Genomic DNA, 19039 nt, shown 5'->3' on the forward strand with positions numbered 1-19039 from the left:
CGTGCGGTGTAAATGTCTGTAATGGCGGGAAGAGAGACCCCGATGATCTTCTCAGCTGACCTCACTATCTGTGGCAGGGTCTTGCGATCCGAAATGGTACAATTTCCGAACTAGGCAGTGATGCAGCTGTTCAGGATGCTCTCAATACAACCTCTGTAGGATGTGGTGAGGATGGGGAGGGGGGGTGGGTGGAAGATGGACTTTCCTCAGCCTTTGCAGAAAGTAGAGACACTGCTGGGGTTTCTTTGCAATGGAGCTGGTGTTGAGAGACCAGGTGAGATTCTCCGCCAGCTGAACACCAAGAAATTTGGAGCTTCTAACGATCTCTACCGAGGAGCAGTTGATGTTCAGCGGAGAGTGGTCGCTTCGTGCTCTCCTGAAGTTAGCAACCAGCTCTTTTGTTTTGTTCACATTCAGAGACAGGTTGTTGGCTCTGCACCAGTCCGTTAGCCGCTGCACCTCCTCCCTGTATGCTGACTCGTTCTTATTGTTGAGACCCACCATGGTCGTGTCATTGGCGAACTTGATGATGTGGTTCGAGCTGTGTGTTGCAGCACAGTCATGGGTCAGCAGAGTGAACAGCAGTGGACTGAGCACACAATGTCCTGTCTATCATCCCTTCAGCCTCTCGAATGATCTGGAATTCATCCAGATCCAGCTCCAACTCCTTAATGCTATCTTTTAGAAGCTGCAGCTGGATGCACTTCTCGCAGTTGTAGTCGTCAGCGACACTGGAGGACACCCTGTCTTCTCACATCCCGCAGGAGGAACGTTTCACCATCCCGACAGTCCTTGCTGAGCAGATAAAAATAAGTGAAGGAATAAAAATTTAACATCGAGTTTTACTTTTACTTTCTCTGACCGAAGCTTCTCTTCGCTGAAGCCACGAAGATCTAAAGCCTCAAAGTTACCATTTTGTCTCTGTCCTCTGACGGTGGCCGCTTCGACGATGGCCGGTGCGCATCCCTCTATCTCCCCTTTAATATGTTCCTGCTAATCAATGCCAAACGCCGATTGGTCGCTGGTCAAAGCTAGTTTTTCACTAGGGCGACCCGCTGCTCGTTCTTGTACTCGGGCCGTGGACTTGACCGAAGTCCCCTCATCTCAAAACTAATCAAACATTTCTTTATGAATTATACAGAAAAAACAATGATAATACTGGTCATGCGATTACCAGGAACTCTCTGTTTATTAATATTTTTCGCTAGTGTTATGATAGAAATTAATAAGGTTATAGGATTCATATATAGGGAAGAGAGTTATAATCACTTTCCTAGGATACAAATTTCAAATGCTGCAGCACATTATTCACCTAGAGGGCATTTTAAGGTAAATGTAGATTTAAGTCTTTTTTTAAAGCAGAATGAGTGTTGGGGGGGGGGGGGGGGTACTTCGAACTGGCTACCAGGTTTGGTGCTAAAAGCTGAAACCATTATGGTGTTTAAGAAGACGCTTTCTGACAAGCACATGACAACATAGTGAATGGCAGGACATGGCTGATGCAGAAGCAGAATTTCGCTTAATTTGGCATTCCGTTCGGTCTGGAATTGTATTGCTACAGTGCCTAGAATAAGTATTCACCCTCTTGGAAGTTTTCATGTTTTATTATTTTACAACATTGAATCACAGTGGATTTAATTTGAAGTTTTTGACACTGATCAACAGAAAAAGATTCTTTCTTGTTAAAGTGAAAAGAGATCGCTGGAAATTGAACTAAATTAATAACAAATATAAAACACAAAATAATTGATTGCGTAAGTATTCACCCCTCTTTAATATGACACACCAAATCATCATTGTGTAGCCAATTTGTTTTCGAAGTCACATAATTAGTTAAATAGAGATCTCATTTTAGAGATCTGTGTGCAGTCAAGGTGTTTCAAATGATTGTAGTAAAAATATTCCTGTCAAGGTCCAAATGCTGTCGAGTCAGTATCCTGGCAAAATCTACACCATGAAGATAGAAGAACGCTCCAAAAAACTCTGCGTAAAGTTTATTGAAAAATACAAGTTAGGAGAAGGATACACGAATACATCCGAGTCACTGAATATCTCTTGGAGTAAAGTCTATCATCAAGAAATGGAAAGAATATGGCACAGACCGTCCTCAAAAGCTGAGTGTCCGTGCAAGAAGCGGACTAATGAGAGAGGCCACCAAGAGACCTATGATAGTTCTGGAGGAGTTACAGGCTTCAGTGGCTGAGATGGGAGAGATTGCTCATACAACAGCTGTTGCCCAGGTGCTTCATCAGCCACAGCTTTATGGGAGAGTGGCAAACAAAAAGTCACTGTTGAAGAAAACCTCATATGACAGAGGGCATTTGACAGAAGGCATGTGGATTACTCCAAAATCAGCTGAAATCATGTGGTGGGGATGCTTCATTGCAGCATGCCCTGGAAGGCTTGTGAAGGTAGAGGCTAATATGAATGCAGCAAAATACAAGGAATGCCTGGAGGAAAATCTGATGCAGTCTGCAAGAGAACTGCGACTTGAGAGATTTGTTTTCCAGCAGACAATGACCCCAAACATAAAATCAAAGCTACACAGGAATGCTTAAAAATAACAAAGTTAATGTCTTGGATTGGACAAGTCAGATCCAATTGAGAATTTGTGGCTGGACTTGAAAATGGCTGGTCATTGATGATCCCCATGCAATCTGACAGTGCCTGAGCAGTTTTGTCAAGAAGAACGGGGAATAATTGTAGTGTCCATATGTGAAAAGCTGACCACACATACTAAAGGCTGTAATTTCTGCCAAAGGTGCATGTACTAAATTCTGACTTGAAGGCGGTAAATACTTATGCAATCAATTATTTTGTGTTTTCTATTTGTAGTTAATTTAGATCACTTTGTAAAAATCTGTTTTCACTTTGACACGAAATAGTCTTTTTGTTGATCAGCGTCAAAGAAGAGCCAAACTAAATCCACTGTGATCCAATGTTGTAAAACTATAAAACATGAAAACTTCTAGAGGCGTTGAACACTTTTTATGGACACTATATATTCTAGATCACGTAGGCATACTAGTGGGGAATATACACTAAAATGACAATTCAGTAGGTAACCAGTACGGTCTTCAGGTTCTCAGTATAATAACAACGTTCGTTGTACTTGCACCAATGGATATACAATCTCTGGCCACTTTATTAGGTAAAATCTGTGCATAATAAAGAGGCCACTGCGTGTATTTTCGTGGTCCTCTGCTGCTGTAGCACATCCACGTCCAGTTTCGACGTGCTTTGAGTTCAGAGATGCTCTTCTGCAAATCACCGTTGCCACGCCTAGTTATTTGAGTTACTGTCACTTTTTTTCTGTCCACTGAAACAAGTCTAGCCTCTTTTTAACAAGGATATTCGCCCGCAAATCTGCAGCTCACTGTACGCTCTTGTCTGTTTGCTGATTGCTTCTCGCACCATTCTATAGAGACTGTTGTGCATGAAAATCCCAGGAGATCAGCAATTTCTGAGATACTCAATCTATTCGGTCTACCACCAACAATCATTCCACAGTCAAAGTTACCTGGGTCACATTTCTTTCCTATTCTGATATTGGGTCTGAATAACATTTTGAATCTCATGACAAATCTCTCCAAGCCTCCAGTGCCTGGACTGGCCGCTGGTCAAAGCTTTATTACGCTGCCGCGTCCACTCCTGCCTTTTATCCTTGGACAGTGGACGCTATTGAATTTCCCTCCTGTCCAAGCTTCCGGTGGCCGGATTGGCCACAAGTCGAAGCTCGATTTCTCTGTCAATTCCTCCAATTCTTTTGTGTTTTTCTCCAATATTCCAATATCTGCAGTATTTTGTACCTCGATTTAGATAATTACCTAACAAAATTACAGTCGTCCTTAGAATGATGGCTATTCTTGAGTAGAATTTCCGACAATTTCCCCAATAGTGTTTGACCGGCCTGCTGAGTTCTTCCAGCAGCCTATTTCGTTTGCTCTAAATTTCAGAATCTGTACACACTGGTGTCACCATTTGTATCAACAATATCCTTCGAGGTAGAAAAATATCATTCAGTTTCAGTAGTAGCAATACCACTCGAATTCACTTAGTTCAAGAACAATCATAATGCCACCCATGCGGCAGAAGCTCGATGCCAAAGAATAAATGATACTGTACATAATAACAAAATATTTCTACACAGTTTATCGTGGTGTTACCGTTGATAACTGTACTACAAAATCTTTTGTTTTCTTTTTCAGTGCAAAATGCTCTCCAGGTGGCTGCACACGGTATGATGTAAATTTAATAATTTCTTTACTTATAATATTAACTGTTCGTGATAATATTCGAGTTGGGATTGATGATCCACTGATGGTATCTCACCATCTTCCCATGAAAATAATATCAGTTTCTCTGTCTTCTACGAATTGAGGTGGTAGAGAAGCGTGTTTCTTGGTGAATAGAACGTATTCGAGTCATAGAGTCCCCATACGTTCTTGGCATGGAAAGAAGACTTTCTGCCACCCGATCACTACCGACTGGGCAGTATGATAGCGTATTGGTTAAAACAACGCTTTCATTACAGATGACCAAGGTTCAATTCTGCCTCTGCCTGTTCGGAATTTCTACATCTTCCCTTTGGGTTTCCTTCCACAATCCAAAGACATTCCAGTTGGTATGTTAATTGGTCATTGTAAATTGTCCCATGATAAGGCTAGGATTAAATCTGTGGGGCGGCGTGGCTCGAATGGCTGGAAGGGCCCATTGTATGCAGTATAATAAATAAATAAATTCCCATTTTCCCGGGTTTGACCTATATCCCTCTGGGATTTAACCTTGCCTTTCCCTTTTCAAGTGCATTTGAAATGTTGATAATATACCTGCCTCATCCACTTCTAGCTGCTTATTCTAGGAATTCTCCTGATATTCCCATTACATCTGTCCCCTTTAGTTCATGATTTCTAAATATCTAGAAAAAAATTACGTGCATTCACCCAATTTGTGTTCCACACGATCTTGCAACCCTCAATAAAATCACCTCAAGTTACACCCTGAGCAACTTCTGCCTGTAAACCAGGACCTTGTCAGGACGCCGAAGCAGGGACTCAATCACAGACCAAATACTGTGCGCACTGTGATATTTATTGAGTAGCAGATCCAGTCAAAGAACAAAGTCGGCGTCAAAGTTCAGGCGGAGATAAAAAGAATCCAGAGAAATCCATAAATCAGAATCGGGAAACAGGCAGAGTGGATATACAGACGGACAGAGTTCAGATACGAATGCTGGAAAGGCTCAGGAAAACTCATCTGGCAACAAATAGGTGAAAACACAGGATTAAAATACACTGTGCAATAAACAGAGAGGCAGATGATAGGTGGAGCACAGTGAAACACAGGTGGCAACAATACAGGTAATAATATGAAACAGGTGTGCGGCGGAGTAATCAGTGACACAGGGGTTGGAGGAGAGCAGGAGCGGGGACAGGAGCACATGGGTCATGAAAACAAACAAGTCCACATGGCAATACAAAACCACAGACAGACTATTAGGGGGAAAACACACAAAAAGACAGAGTTCAACTGGAGGTACTGACAGGCCTGGAGTCCTGGCAACATCGTCATAACTTTTTATGCCCTCTTTTCAACTTAATGATAGCTTCCGTGAATGAGGGTACTAAAGCTGAACACAATTTAAGAAATTGTACCTCACTACCTTCGTACGCATCTGCAAGTTAACATCTCAATTTCAATACTCAATCGCATTTATTTGCATTTCAGTCAATGTCAGTTAATGGCGTTCAAGAGGGTTTTAGTTTGGCACTTAGACATGCAGGCCACGATGGGTTGGACAGGGAGATGTGTTTAGTTTAATTTGGTGGAGATACCCTGAGCTGAAGACCCTGTTCCTGTGCTGTGTTCTTCTATGATCTAAATTCTTTGTTTGCAGACCACGAGATAACTTTACGTTTGGAAATTCAACCCAGAACTGCGTTTATTGGTGAACGTGTTGTCCTGAAGTGTTTAGGGTCCGATCTAAACCCAGACTCTTATACACCCTACCATTGGTATAAAGATAACCGGCTCACGATACTAACGCATGGTAATACTTACGTAATTAAATCAGCGAAACTTTCGGACGCAGCAACCTATCGCTGTAAGTTTAACTCTCATCAGTGGAAATGGGTTTCACAGGACGAAAAAGTTGTTGTTACAGGTTGGTCTCGTTTGATCTTGTTCTTTCATGCACTATTTACATTCATAGAGCTAAGGATTTAAGCAGACCACTCGGCCCAACCAGCCTATGGCCAATAAGATAGCAATCCAATTTGCGAGTAATCTTGAGTCCCTTACCTGAGGAAAGAAATCATGGCCCTGTATGCTCAGAAGGTTGACAGAGCCTAGGCCTAAGGGTCCAATTACGTAGCTCCTTAAAGCTGGGCATACAAGTAGATAGTGTAGATAGCATAGGAGGAGTGTGACATGTTTGCCTTCTTTGGAAGTAACATCGAGCAAAATCTCCATCAGCACAGGTGCACCACCAGACTGTGTGTTTAGCCCCCCTGCTCGACTCTCTTAATACTTTTGACTGTGAGACTAAGCACAGCTGCAACAACATATTGAAATTTGCTGACGACACCACAGTCGTTGGCCGAATCACAGGTGGTGACTAATCAGCAGACAGGAGGGCGATAGAAAATCCATTTAAGTGGTGTCTCAACAACAACCTCTTACTCAATGTCAGCAAGATCAAGGAGCTGATTTTTGACTTCAGGAGGAGGAGCCCGGAGGTCCATGAGCCAGTTCTCATCAGAGAATCGGAAGTGCAATGCGTCAGCAACGTTAAATTACTTGGTGGTATCATCAGAGGATCTGTCCAGTGTTCAGGACGCAAGTGGTATTCCAAAGAACGAACAGCTGCGCTTTTACTTTCTTAGAAGTTTACGAATATTCAGCACGTAACTTAAAACTTTGACACCAATACATACTTCTATAAACTTGTTTTTACATAACGAGGACCCTCTAACCAAGGCAGCATCTGTAGATGTGTGGTGGAGAGTATCTTGACTAGTTGCATCATGGCCTAGCATGGAAACATGAATGCCCTTGAACCTGAAAAGCCTACAAAAAGTAGTGGTACAGCCTCTGGATACAACCCTCTCCAAAACGCTGTTACAGGAAAGCATCATCAATCATTAAGGACCCTTCTATCAACGTTCTGCCTTCTTCTTGCTGCTACCATCAGGAAGAAGATACATGAATCCTCGAATCAACATCAATTGGTTCTGGGACAGTAATTATCTCATCAACCATCAGGCTCTTGAACCAGAGTGGAGAATTTCAGTCTACTGCACTCCCATCACTGAACTGTTCCCACATCCTATTGATGACTTTCAATGACACTTCAGCTCATATTCTTGATATTTATTGCTTGTATATTGTTATTAATATATCATTTTTCTTTCTGTATTTACACTGTTTGCTGTTTTTTTATGCACATTGATCCGTCTCGTTAGAGGCTGTCTTTTACTGACACTGTTGTGTATCTTGTATTTATCATAAATGCCCACAGGAAAATGAATCTCAAGGCTATTTATGATGACGTACATACACTTTGATTTTGAAAGCAAGTCATGTTTCTACTGTATAAAACTCTGGTTAGGGCGCACTGTTTGGTACGGTATGAAATTCTGATTGCCCCACCAAGGTAGCTATGTTGAGGTTTCGGGAAGGAGACAGGAGATGCTGCCTTGGTTAGAGGGTACTCACTAGGTAAAAACAAGTTTATAGAAATATGTATTGTTGTCGTCTCTTTCTTTCTGGAGCACGGGAGGTTAAAAAGCGACACGAAAGATGTTGACTATTTATCAGAGACATAAATAGGGCAGATAGTCAGAGTCTTTACCCCTCGGGTAGATTTTTCAAATGCTTGAGGGCATGAATTAAAGATGGTAAGCGGTGAGTCTAAATAAAATGGGAATGGAACATGTTTTGTTTTACACGGAGAGTGGTGGGTTCCTTGAATTCGCCACCAAGGTGGAGGAGGTGGCAGCGAATACGAAGGTAGGTTTAACGAAGCTATTAGATAGGCACATAAGCATACAGTCTAAAGGGATGTGGATCACGGTCAGGCCGATGAGATTTAGTTTAACTTGGAACCAAGTTCGGCATAGGCGCTACGGGCCGAAGGGTTGGTGCCTGCATTATATTGGTCTATGTTCTCTGCACCTTTCTCCGCACCTACACTATGTTCTCGTTTCGTATGTTCGTAACAACACATTTTTCTCTGCACCTACTCGTAGAGCTACTCGCTAAATATTTGTAAGAAATTTAGATTTTACCTTAGTTCTGCTCTGCCTCCGTTGTGTACTAATACAGCGTTAAATAAAAATTATCTTGCAATACTCTCCTCATACCTAGGCGGTAAAATCGCCTTTCAAGTCGACCGGTCTTCAGTTTTCGAGGGAGGCACTCTGAAGCTGACCTGCCGGAACAAATCCTCACGCAAGAGATACACAGCCACAATTACAAAAAATCGGACCCCGATTCATTCCTTGACGGGGGTCAATAGGATTGCGGTGCACACAATGAAAGTCAATGGCATTGAGGATAGTGGATTTTACGGTTGCATTATTGACCAAAGACATTCCGATGGAGTGTATGTGGTTGTTCATGGTATGTATGTATTTGTGAGAAGGGCCCGCTGGAGACAGTGGGGCGGGTGGGGGGCGTGGTTGCTGGGTGTATATTTCTTTCTATTTAATTACCTATACCTAAACCATTTTACATTCGTGTCACGACCTCGGGTCGTTGGTAGAGTATCATGCGGTTTCCGACTTTTTTCGCTGTTTTTTGGTATAGTTTGAGTTTTATTACTTTTCATTATCTGGAAACTCAGAGTTTTTCATGTTATTGTTAACCCTTGTCCTTGATGACTTCCAATTAATTCTCCGAGACTTGGCAGCTCACCAATTAAGTATCCTTGGACTTTCGTCTTTTTTTAGAATAGTTAGTTGTTAGCTTCTTATTAGTCTGGGTAACACACACAAAATTTTGGAGGAACTCAGCAAGCCAGGCAGCACCTATGGGAAAAAGTACACACGACGTTTCAGTTCGATACCGTTTTCTGTATTTTAATTGAATTTTCAGCATCTCTTGCTTGCTTATTTGTCTGGGGTTTCTTCAGTTTGGCACAGATTATTTCGTGTTCTAGGCCATATCTTAAGGGGCAGTGCTACTTCCTCGATGGCATAGTCGCCCTAGTCCTTGCCTAGTGAAGTTCTGAACGAATTATTCTCAGTTATCCAAGACCTTGACAGTTCTACTGTTCTGCTCTGTTTCTTTTGTTAATGAAAATTATTAGTTATGTTTAACCATTCCGAGTCTGTATGATCCTGTGCTTGGGGCCGAAGATGCAGCATGATACATCGTGCTTTTCTCTGGGCGGCAACTATTTGCTGAAGGTCAAGTTTGACCTAGGATGGGTTGAATGATCAATGCGTGAGATAGATAACTGTAGTCAAAGGATGGCCAGAAGGTCATTGTCACGTGGTGACAGCCCTTCGGCACCAAGCATCCAGGACCCATTTACTCCGATGAACGGTCTTGACCCAATCCGTCGACTGCCCATTTCCTTCCATAAATGCTGTCTCAGCTAATGAGTTCCTCTAACTACTTTATGTGTTGCAGCCATTTAGTCTAAACCTATTGTGATTCAGTTTTACCCTCCCCATATTCCCGTCACTTTACACGGGTAAGCACTGGCTAGGGGGCAAATGGCGAGATAACGTGCAATGCTGCTGGTCTTGACGACAACGACCGGTTTAGAATTATACTTAGATTGTTTGCACTGTGGCCCAGATAGTCGGACCACTGCCTCACTGCAACGATGGCCCTATACCATCCTGTTTGCGGAGCTGTATGTGTAGAGCTTCAATGTGTAGATTTCCTCCGGTTGCTCCACTCTCTTCCCGCTATCCAACGGTATGAGGATTACAGTTTCTTTTGGCTGAATTGTCACTACTGTATTGGTTATTTGTGCATTGGCCCGGAGATGGTTTGGGGAGCGGTAAAAAATTTGTGACCCGTGGTGTAGTGGCATCCGCACCAGACTTCCAGGAGAATGGTCCTGGATTTGAATCCGGCCAGCTCCTTCACGCCTTCCATCCGTGCTGGGTTGAGTGTCGAGTTAGACTCATATAAACAAAAACACAACAGATAAAAATGCTAAGGAAACGATAAGGTTGCCGCCCGATGCACCGCAAGGTGCGGAAAGGAACAACAAATAAGAATGTAGCCATTCCAGGAGGACTGGGATTAATGATTAATGTATGATTGATAGATTCACCTAGAAACTTATAACAACGGCATAGAGGCTGTCTTTGAACATTGTCGTGTCTGTTAACCCTTTGTGTTAGTACGCATACTCCGTCAATGTAATCTATATCTTCACAGAACTGTTTTCCAAACCAATGCTGAGGATCGAGCGAGCTCCCGATTTGTTGGAGGGGGAACGATTAACACTGGAGTGCTTTGTCCGAACGATCAATTCCAACATCCCTCTGCAATATGCTTTCTACAAAGACATCGAGATTCTGAATCCTAATTCAGAACATCATGAAATTCACTTGGGAGCTGTGACGCCAGAAAACTCAGGATCTTACTTTTGCGAAGCATATTCGGAGGTGCCGAATTTGCGAAAGAGGAGTGACAAGGTTTCCGTTTCGGTAAGAGGTAAGTTTTGAAGCCAAATCGTGTTTAAACCTTACAAGAGATGACACCAACATTTATGGTTATGTTATTTATGGTTTCAGTACGATTTAAGCCAACTGGGAAGGCAGACAAAGTACTTGCAGATGGAACTGAACGGAGACAAATGAGAACCAAGGCATTTTGGGTTGTCTACAAGAGCAAGATTTAGGCAGTGAATGGCAGGGTCCCTTGGAAGGGTTTTGAATAGGAAGTCCGACAGGCCCAATCCATTGGTCAATAAAAGTGGTGATATAAGTTGACAAGCTTGCAAAGAAGGCGTATGACATGCTCGGCCGAGGCATTGTGCAGAGGAGTGTAACCGTATATCTGATCACGGATTATAGGATTATTTGCAATCTGGGAGTCCTGCGTAATTGTTTATAAATTCTTCACTTTATTTTTAGCATTGGTGAATTAAAGTGAACTGCACATGTTTATCAGTAGCCTCTGTGGCGGAGACGGAGGAATTGAGAGCAGGAAATGGCCTGTTTACAAGTAACAGGGCGGGAAGAGGTATAAGCCAGGTAGATGTGCGAGTCCGTGGGTTTTTAAAGATATCGGCAGGTAAGCTATCTGCAGAGGTAGGGACAGAGAGATTGAGAAAGAGGGAGATGTCAGAAATGGACCAGGTAAATTTGAGGGCAGAGTGGAAGTTGGAGGCAAAGTTGATGAAGTCGCATGGGTACAGGAAGCAGCACCAATTCAGTCATCGATGTAGCGTAGGAAAAGTTTGAGTTTGGAACATAGACTATTCCACGGAGCCGACAAAAAGACAGGCATAGCTGGGACCCATGCCAGTGTCCATGGCTGCACCTTTTATTTGAAGGAAGTGGGAAGAGCCAAAAGAGAAATTATTAAGAATGAGGACAAGTTCCACTAGACGGAGGAGAGTAGTGGTGGAGGGAAACTGTTTGGTTCTGGTGTCCAGAACGAAGCACAGAGCTTAGAGGCCTTCCTGCTGGGGATGGTTTATAGGGACTGGATATCCATAGTGAAAAGGAGATGATAGGGGCCAGGGAAATCATTGAAAGGATCCAGAGCGTGTGAAGTGTAGGAAGGACCTGAACTAGCGGGTATAAAACTCTTTCTTTCTTCTATGGCCTTCTGTCCTCTCGTATTAGATGCCCCCCTCTCCAGCCCTGTATCTTTTTCACCAATAAACTTCCCAGTTCATTGCATCACCCCTCCTGTCGATTTCACCTATCACCCTTGTATTTCTCCATCCCCTCCCCCGCCTTTTAAATCTATTCCTCATCTTTTTATCTCCAGTCCTGCTGAAGTTCTCGGCCTGAAACTTTGACTGTACGTTTTTTATTTCCATGGATGCTGCCTGGTCTGCTGAGTTCCTCCAGCATTTTGTGTGTGTGGCTTGGATTTCCAGCATCTGCAGATTTTCTCTTGTCAGTGTTTAGAAAGTGCGGGAAAGGTGGGCCCGAGTATTTAAAGCGAACACAAGGAATGGTGCCCGGTGGATTTAAGTGGAATGCGGGCCACAGGGCCCGCAGTCTTTAGAGGGAGCTTGGATGAAGCATGCCGCTGCGAGTTCAGTGGAGCACGTGAAATTGGCCCACGGATAAGTTCAAAGTGAAGCGGGAAAAGAAACTTTGTTGAGGCCAAATAGAAACACAAAGAGGGCTTACTCGAGCTGAAAGTGAGAGCGAGGAATGTGATCTCACTGTTTTAGGAAAGTGCGAGAAACGGAACACCATCATGTTCAAAGAGAGCGTGAGAAACCACTGCTGAATACTTTAAATGAAAACGGTGAAACCGCGTTCCGGTGCGTTTAAAGCGGGAGCCAAATATGTGAACATGGAAGTCCAACGAGGATTAATAGAATGCGGGCAAACGGGACTCCGAGAACTTTAAGAGATAGTGGGAAATGGCACTCCGGTACTTAAATGGAGATGAAAATTTGTATGTAATTCGGTAGATTCTTAAACTGGTTTATTTTGTCACACGTAAATCTTGTCTTGCGTACAGCCCAGGCAGATTAGTTCATTACAACAGTGCAATGAAGTAGACCAAGGTAAAACAACAGAATGCAGAATAAAGGGTTAGATTTACGGGAAGGTGCGGTATATCAGACAAAAATAGGTGCGGGGTTATAACGAGACGTATTTTGAGGTCAAGAACACTTCTTGCCGTCCTAGGGAATCGCTCCATGGTTTTATAACCGCGGGGTAGCATTTGTCCTTGAGCTTGGTGGTAGGCATCTTCAGATTTTGAAATCTTCTGTCAAATGGACGATGGAGAAGAGAAAATGTTTGAAGTGGCAGGGGGCCTCCGAATACACCAGTTGCTTTACCGAGACAACAAGAAGTGTAAACAGAGTTGCTGGAGGGACTCTATGATATGCTGAGATGGCAGAAAGGAGAAGCGAGAATGTCAGAATGGGTGGAATCTTTGATTATGCTCGCTACTTTTCCAAAACAGCGAGAAGTGATACAGTGTTTAGTCGATGCCTTATGTGTTTCACTGGGCAGAGAAAAGGGAATAAAGGTGGCAGAAAAAAGGGGTCTCGTTGTTTAAAGTGATCGTGGAGTTCTATGCCGATCCATCAAATATTGAAAACTACATTTCAATTGAAACTAGATTTCCATTTAAACTGGAATTCTCCACAGTCTGATGGCAGATTAAATCCTAATGAGACCTTCGTTGGTCGCGATCGACCATGGATGCTGCGTCCTAGTTTTCTACGTATACACAACCCAGAAGACAAGTCAGGGCAGTATAATACAGCGAGCAATCTGTTATCCATCTAGCAGCCTCCCCCCGCTTACAAAGGAACAGTAGAGATCGATACATTTTGGCACCAGCGGCGTCCCAAGGGTTGTCAGTCAGCGTTGAGCTCAAGTACAGTTTTTTTTTAGCCTGTTGCACCAGACAGTCAGATACTCTTGTCTGGCGCCTGCTGTCAGTATTGGTCTCCTTTCGGATTAACCGGGTCACGATATGAACTTTCCTGACTCAATCCTTGTATTTTTTTTTATGGGGCCGAGTGGCTAGCTCGACGCTCAAACCGGCACGGATGGAAATCGTGCTCGGGGGTGGCCCGACTTCGATTCGAACCCGGGAGCCTTCACTCCGGAGCCCGGCGCTGATGCCATTGTGCCACCAACGATACAGTGTCTATGCGATGCCTTATTTGTTTCAGGGGGCAGAGAAAAGAGTATAAAGCTGGCGGTAAAAGAAGTCCTGCTCTTTAAAGCGATCATGGAATTTTATGCCGATCCAGCGTATATCCTTGGGGACTCCAGCTCCAGATATTTTTTTCGGGATTTACTCCCAGAGCCTTCCCAATGAATGGGTATAGTGCAAGGCAGAAGAGGTTTAAGATTGGAATTCTCCTTATTCTGTCCCAATTCAGTTAAAATATTTCATAGTAATAAGGAGAGAGAAATTTTGTTTAATAAGTGGAACTAATTACTTACGTTGACTTACACCCTAGCATCAGCAGTAGAACTGCATTGTCGGCAGTAACATTCTTGAACCGAAACGTTAAAAGAACGCGAACAGAAATATTCTGCAGAAGGTCTTATTTCCTTAAATGCAGAAATTCTGTGCTTCAGAGTATAGTTTTATTGCTGTAAGGTGGATGGTGGAACGAGATACAATCACCCAGTTTACGAGGGATTTACATAGGAACTGGCGTATAGAAGACATATAAAGATCCCGTTCTAATGTAAATTAGATTAAAGTGCATAGACTAGAGGGCTTGGTTCGGTGTTGTACGACAACATAAGGTGCTGCACGTTGACCAGAGAATCGTCAGCAACTATGGGCAGATAAGAATACTAAACGCTTTTATTTTTCGCGTGTCGTCAACTATGGGGTCCTGCAGCCTGACAAGTCTGAGACCGGATCTCACGGTCACATGGATGAGCGTGGAAATTGCGCGCAGTTAGTCCCTGAGACCAGTATTCACTGGAGCTCTGAGGACAATGTTCCAGGTCAGATAATGTTTCCGATTAACTGGTTTCACTGTGTTGAGCCGAAAACCTAAATATTGTTCTTCAGCGGCGTAGTTTATTCAAGATTCAAAATAGTTCACTGTCATTCTTCAGTACTCAAGTCTGAAGAAGAACGAAGTTATTGTTACGTCGGATTCGATGCAACATAAAACCACGATAAGCATAAAGACTCACAATAAGTACAAAAATAGAAACAATTCTATAAAACACACTGCACAATTAATTGACCAGTGTGGTCGTATACACACAGAATTATCTTAAAACTGAAGAAAGAATGACGATGTACATAACGAGACGTTAGGTGCAGGAGTATCTGAAAGTGACTCTGACAGAAAACTATCAGATGACAAAGTGAATCTTAACAAGTGGAAATCTTCTATGTAGCAGTATGGCTATGAGACCTGGGGTGGCAGACCGGGTTAGTGCATGAAGCTGTTATCAGTCTGATAGCTTGGGGGAGGTAACTGCTTTTGAGTCTGGTTGTCCAGGTGTGGATGCTGCCTAGCCTCTTGCCTAAAGGGAGTGCGATAGCCAGTGAAAGTTTTATAATGTACACATTAGAGTCACGACGATGTCTTTTTCTCCTCATTTTAAAGTTTAGTTTTAGCGAAATCATTAATCTGATATGATTCAGTACAAAAATGGGAGGAAGTGATAATATACGTGGCTATTTGCTCTGTCGATCAATAGGCGCTTTAGAATCGTATTCAGACAGTTCGGCACTGTGGCCCAGCAGGTCAAACCATTGCCACACAGCGACGGCGACACTATTCCATTCTGACACCGGCGTGTGGAGCTTAAACGATTGCTCTATAATCGCATAGGTTTCCCCCGGTTGCTCCGCTCTCTTCTGGTATTCCAGTGGCACGGACTGAAGCTTATTTGGCTGAGTCGCCCCTACTTTATTAGTTATTTATGCAAGCTATCCATACAGATCAATTCGCTACAACGGTACATCGAGGCAGTACAAAGGGATAAACCATAACAAAAAGCAGAATGAACTAACAAATAATAGAATATACTTTGCAGGCAGACAACATGTTAACGGCCATGGCAGGTAGTTTGTAAGGTCAAGAGTCCATATTACTGTAGAAGAAGTCCAACCAAGATTCTTCTCATAGCGTCTCAGAAGCTGCTTTTGAGCTTGTTCGTGTTTGTTACCAGTTGTCCTTTCTGTTAGTGAGCATGCTCCGTCAATGTACTCTATATCTTCACAGAACTCTTTTCCAAACCTTTGCTGAGGATCGACCATGCTCTCGAATTTTTGGAGGGGGAATTATTAACACTGGATTGCTTTGTCGAAACGATAATTTACGATGTTCCTTTGCATTACGCATTTCACAAAGACTTCTGGGTTCTGAATGCCAGTTCAGAGTTCCATCAGATGTACGTAGGAGCCGTGAGGCCAGAACACTCGGGAACTTACTTTTGTGAAGCAAGTTCGCAGCAGCTGGATGTGAGAAAGACGAGTGAGGAGGTATTCATTTTAGTAAGAGGTACGTTTTTAAGCTAAAACGTGTGTAAAACTTGCAAGCGATGACACCAAAATTGGCGATGCTGTGGGCCATGAAGTATTTATGGTTTCATAGAACCATAGAACATTGCAGCACAGAAATAGGCCTTTTGGACTTCTTGGCTGTACCTAACCATTTCTGCCTAGTCCCACTGACCTGCACCTGGGCCATAACCCTCCAAACCTCTCTCATCCATATACCTGTCCAAATTTTTTTAAATGTTAAAAGTGAGCCCGCATTCACCACTTCATCTGGCAGCTCATTCCACACTCCCACCACTCTCTGCGTGAAGAAGCCCCCCCTCCATGTTCCCTTTATACTTTTACCCCTTCACCCTTAACCCATGATCTCTGGGTTTTTTTTTCTCCCCTAGCCTCAGTGGAAAAAGCCTGCTTGCACTCTATCTATACCCATCATAATTTTATACACCTCTATCAAATCACCCCTCATTCTCCCACGCTCCAGGGAATAAAGTCCTAACCTATTCAACCTTTCTCTGTAACTCAGTTTCTCAAGTCCCGGCAACACCCTTGTAAACCTTCTCTGCACTCTTTCAACCTTATTAATATACTTCCTGTAATTAGGTGACCAAAACTGCACACAATACTCCAAATTCGGTCTCACCAATGTTTTATACAACCTCACTATTACATTCCAACTCTTATACTCAATACTTTGATTTATAAAGGACAATGTGCCAAAAGCTGTCTTTACAACCCCATCTACTTTTGAAGCCACTTTTAGGGAATTATGTATCTGTACCCCCAGATCCCTCTGGTCTACTGCACTCCTCAGTGTCCTACCATTTCCCTTGCATATTCTACCTTGGTTTGACCTTCTTAAGTGCAATACCTCATACTTGTCCGCATTAAACTCCTTCTGCCATTTTTCAGCCCATTCCTCCAACTGGTCCAAATCCCTCTGCAAGCTTTGAAAACATTCCTCACTGTCCACTACCCCTCCAATCTTTGTATCATTAGCAAATTTGCTGATCCAATTTGCCACATTTTCATCCAGATCATTGATATAGTTGACAAATAACAATGGACCCAGCACTGATTCCTGTGGCACAACACTTGTCGCAGGCCTCCACTCAGAGTAGCAATCCTCCACTACCACTTACTGGCTTCTTCCATTGAGCCAATGTCTAATCCAATTTACTACCTCTCCATGTATACCTAGCGACTGAATCTTCCTAACTAACCTCCCATGTGGGACCTTGTCAAAGGCCTTACTGAAGTCCATGTATACAACATCCACTGCCTTCCCTTCATCCACTTTCCTGGTAACTTCCTCGAAAAAAATAGATTGGTTAAACATGACCTACCACGCACGAAGTCATGCTGACTTTTTCTAATAAGTCCCTGTGTATCCAAATACATGTAGATCCTATCTCTTAGTATTCCTTCCAATAATTTACCTACTACCGATGTCAAACCTACCGGCCTATAACTTCCCGGCTTACTTTTTGAGCCTTTTATAAACAACGGAGCTACATGAGCTATCCTCCAATCCTCTGGCACCTGACCCGTGGATATTGTCATTTAAAATATTTCTGCCAGGGCCCCTGCAATTTCAACACTAGTCTCCTTCAATGTCCGAGGGTATACCCTGTCAGGTCCTGGGGATTTATCTACTCTGATTTGCCTCCAGACAGCAAGCACCTCCTCCTCTTTAATCTGTATGAGTTCAATGATCTCCCTACTTGTTTGCCTTGTTTCCATAGACTCCACTCCAGTTTCCTTAGTAAATACAGATGCAAAAAACCCATTTAATATCTCTCCCATTTCTTTTGATTCCATGCATAGCCGACCACTCTGATCTTCAAGAGGACCAATTTTATCCCTTACTATCCATTTGCTCTTAACATACCTGTAGAAGCTCTTAGGATTATCCTTCACCGTGACTGCCAAAGCAACCTCATGTCTTCTTTTAGCCCTCCTGATTTCTTTCTCATGTATTTTCCTACTCTTTTTATACTCATTAAGCATCTTATTTCCTCCCTGTTGCCTATACATGTTATACATATCTCTCTTCTTCTTTATCAGAGTTCTAATATCCCTCGAGAACCAAGGTTCCTTATTCATTCATTTTGCCTTTAACCCTGACAGGAACATACAAACTCTGCACTCTCAAAATTTCTCCTTTGAAGGCCTCCCACTTACCAATCACATCCTTGCCAGAGAACAACCTGTCCCAATCTACGCTTTTTAGATCCTTTCTCGTTTCTTCAAATTTGGCCTTTTTCCAGTTTAGAACTTCAACCCGAGGACCAGATCTATCTTTATCCATGATCAAGTTGAAACTAATGACGTTATGATCACTGGAACCAAAGTGTTCCCCTACACACACTTCCGTCACCTGGCCTAACTCATTTCTTTCGTAATAGGAGATCTAATATTGCATCCTCCCTAGTTGGTACATCTATATATTGATTTAGAAAACTTTCCTGAACACACTTCACAAACTCTAACCCATCTAGACCTTTAACAGTATGGGAGTCCCAATCAATGTGTGGAAAATGAAAATCACCGACAATCACAACTTTCTGTCTCCTGCAGTTGTCGTTTATCTCTCTTCAGATTTGCTCCTCCAATTCTCGCTGACTATTGGGTGGTCTATAATACAACCCTATTAATGTTGTCATACCTTTCCTGTTTCTCAGTTCCACCCATATGGCCTCAGTAGACAAGCCCTCTAATCTGTCCTTCCGAAGCACTGCTGTAATATTTTCCCTGACTAGCAAAGCCACCCCCATCCTTCATCCCTCTGCCTCTATCACGTCTGAAACATCGGAACCCTGGAACATTGAGCTGCCAGTCCTGCCCCACCTGTAGCCAAGTTTCAGTAATGGCT

At 43.0% G+C, this 19039-nt stretch overlaps 1 protein-coding gene across 2 annotated transcripts in view; it reads left to right on the forward strand.

Annotated features, from left to right (window-relative positions):
* The window catches only part of LOC140715950 (Fc receptor-like protein 5), a 53937-nt gene that overhangs the window by 8048 nt on the left and 26850 nt on the right, over positions 1-19039 (forward strand). The window contains exons 2-6 of one of the 2 annotated variants that reach the window (XM_073028547.1): positions 4209-4238; positions 5897-6163; positions 8368-8622; positions 10402-10680; positions 15887-16165. In XM_073028547.1, the coding sequence (XP_072884648.1) occupies positions 4209-4238; positions 5897-6163; positions 8368-8622; positions 10402-10680; positions 15887-16165 (1110 nt within the window). The remainder of the gene's footprint in view (positions 1-4208; positions 4239-5896; positions 6164-8367; positions 8623-10401; positions 10681-15886; positions 16166-19039) is intronic. The other variant, XM_073028548.1, reaches the window with a different exon arrangement.

The sequence above is a fragment of the Hemitrygon akajei genome, chromosome 24, assembly GCF_048418815.1.
Source record: "Hemitrygon akajei chromosome 24, sHemAka1.3, whole genome shotgun sequence".
NCBI classification, from domain to species: domain Eukaryota; kingdom Metazoa; phylum Chordata; class Chondrichthyes; order Myliobatiformes; family Dasyatidae; genus Hemitrygon; species Hemitrygon akajei.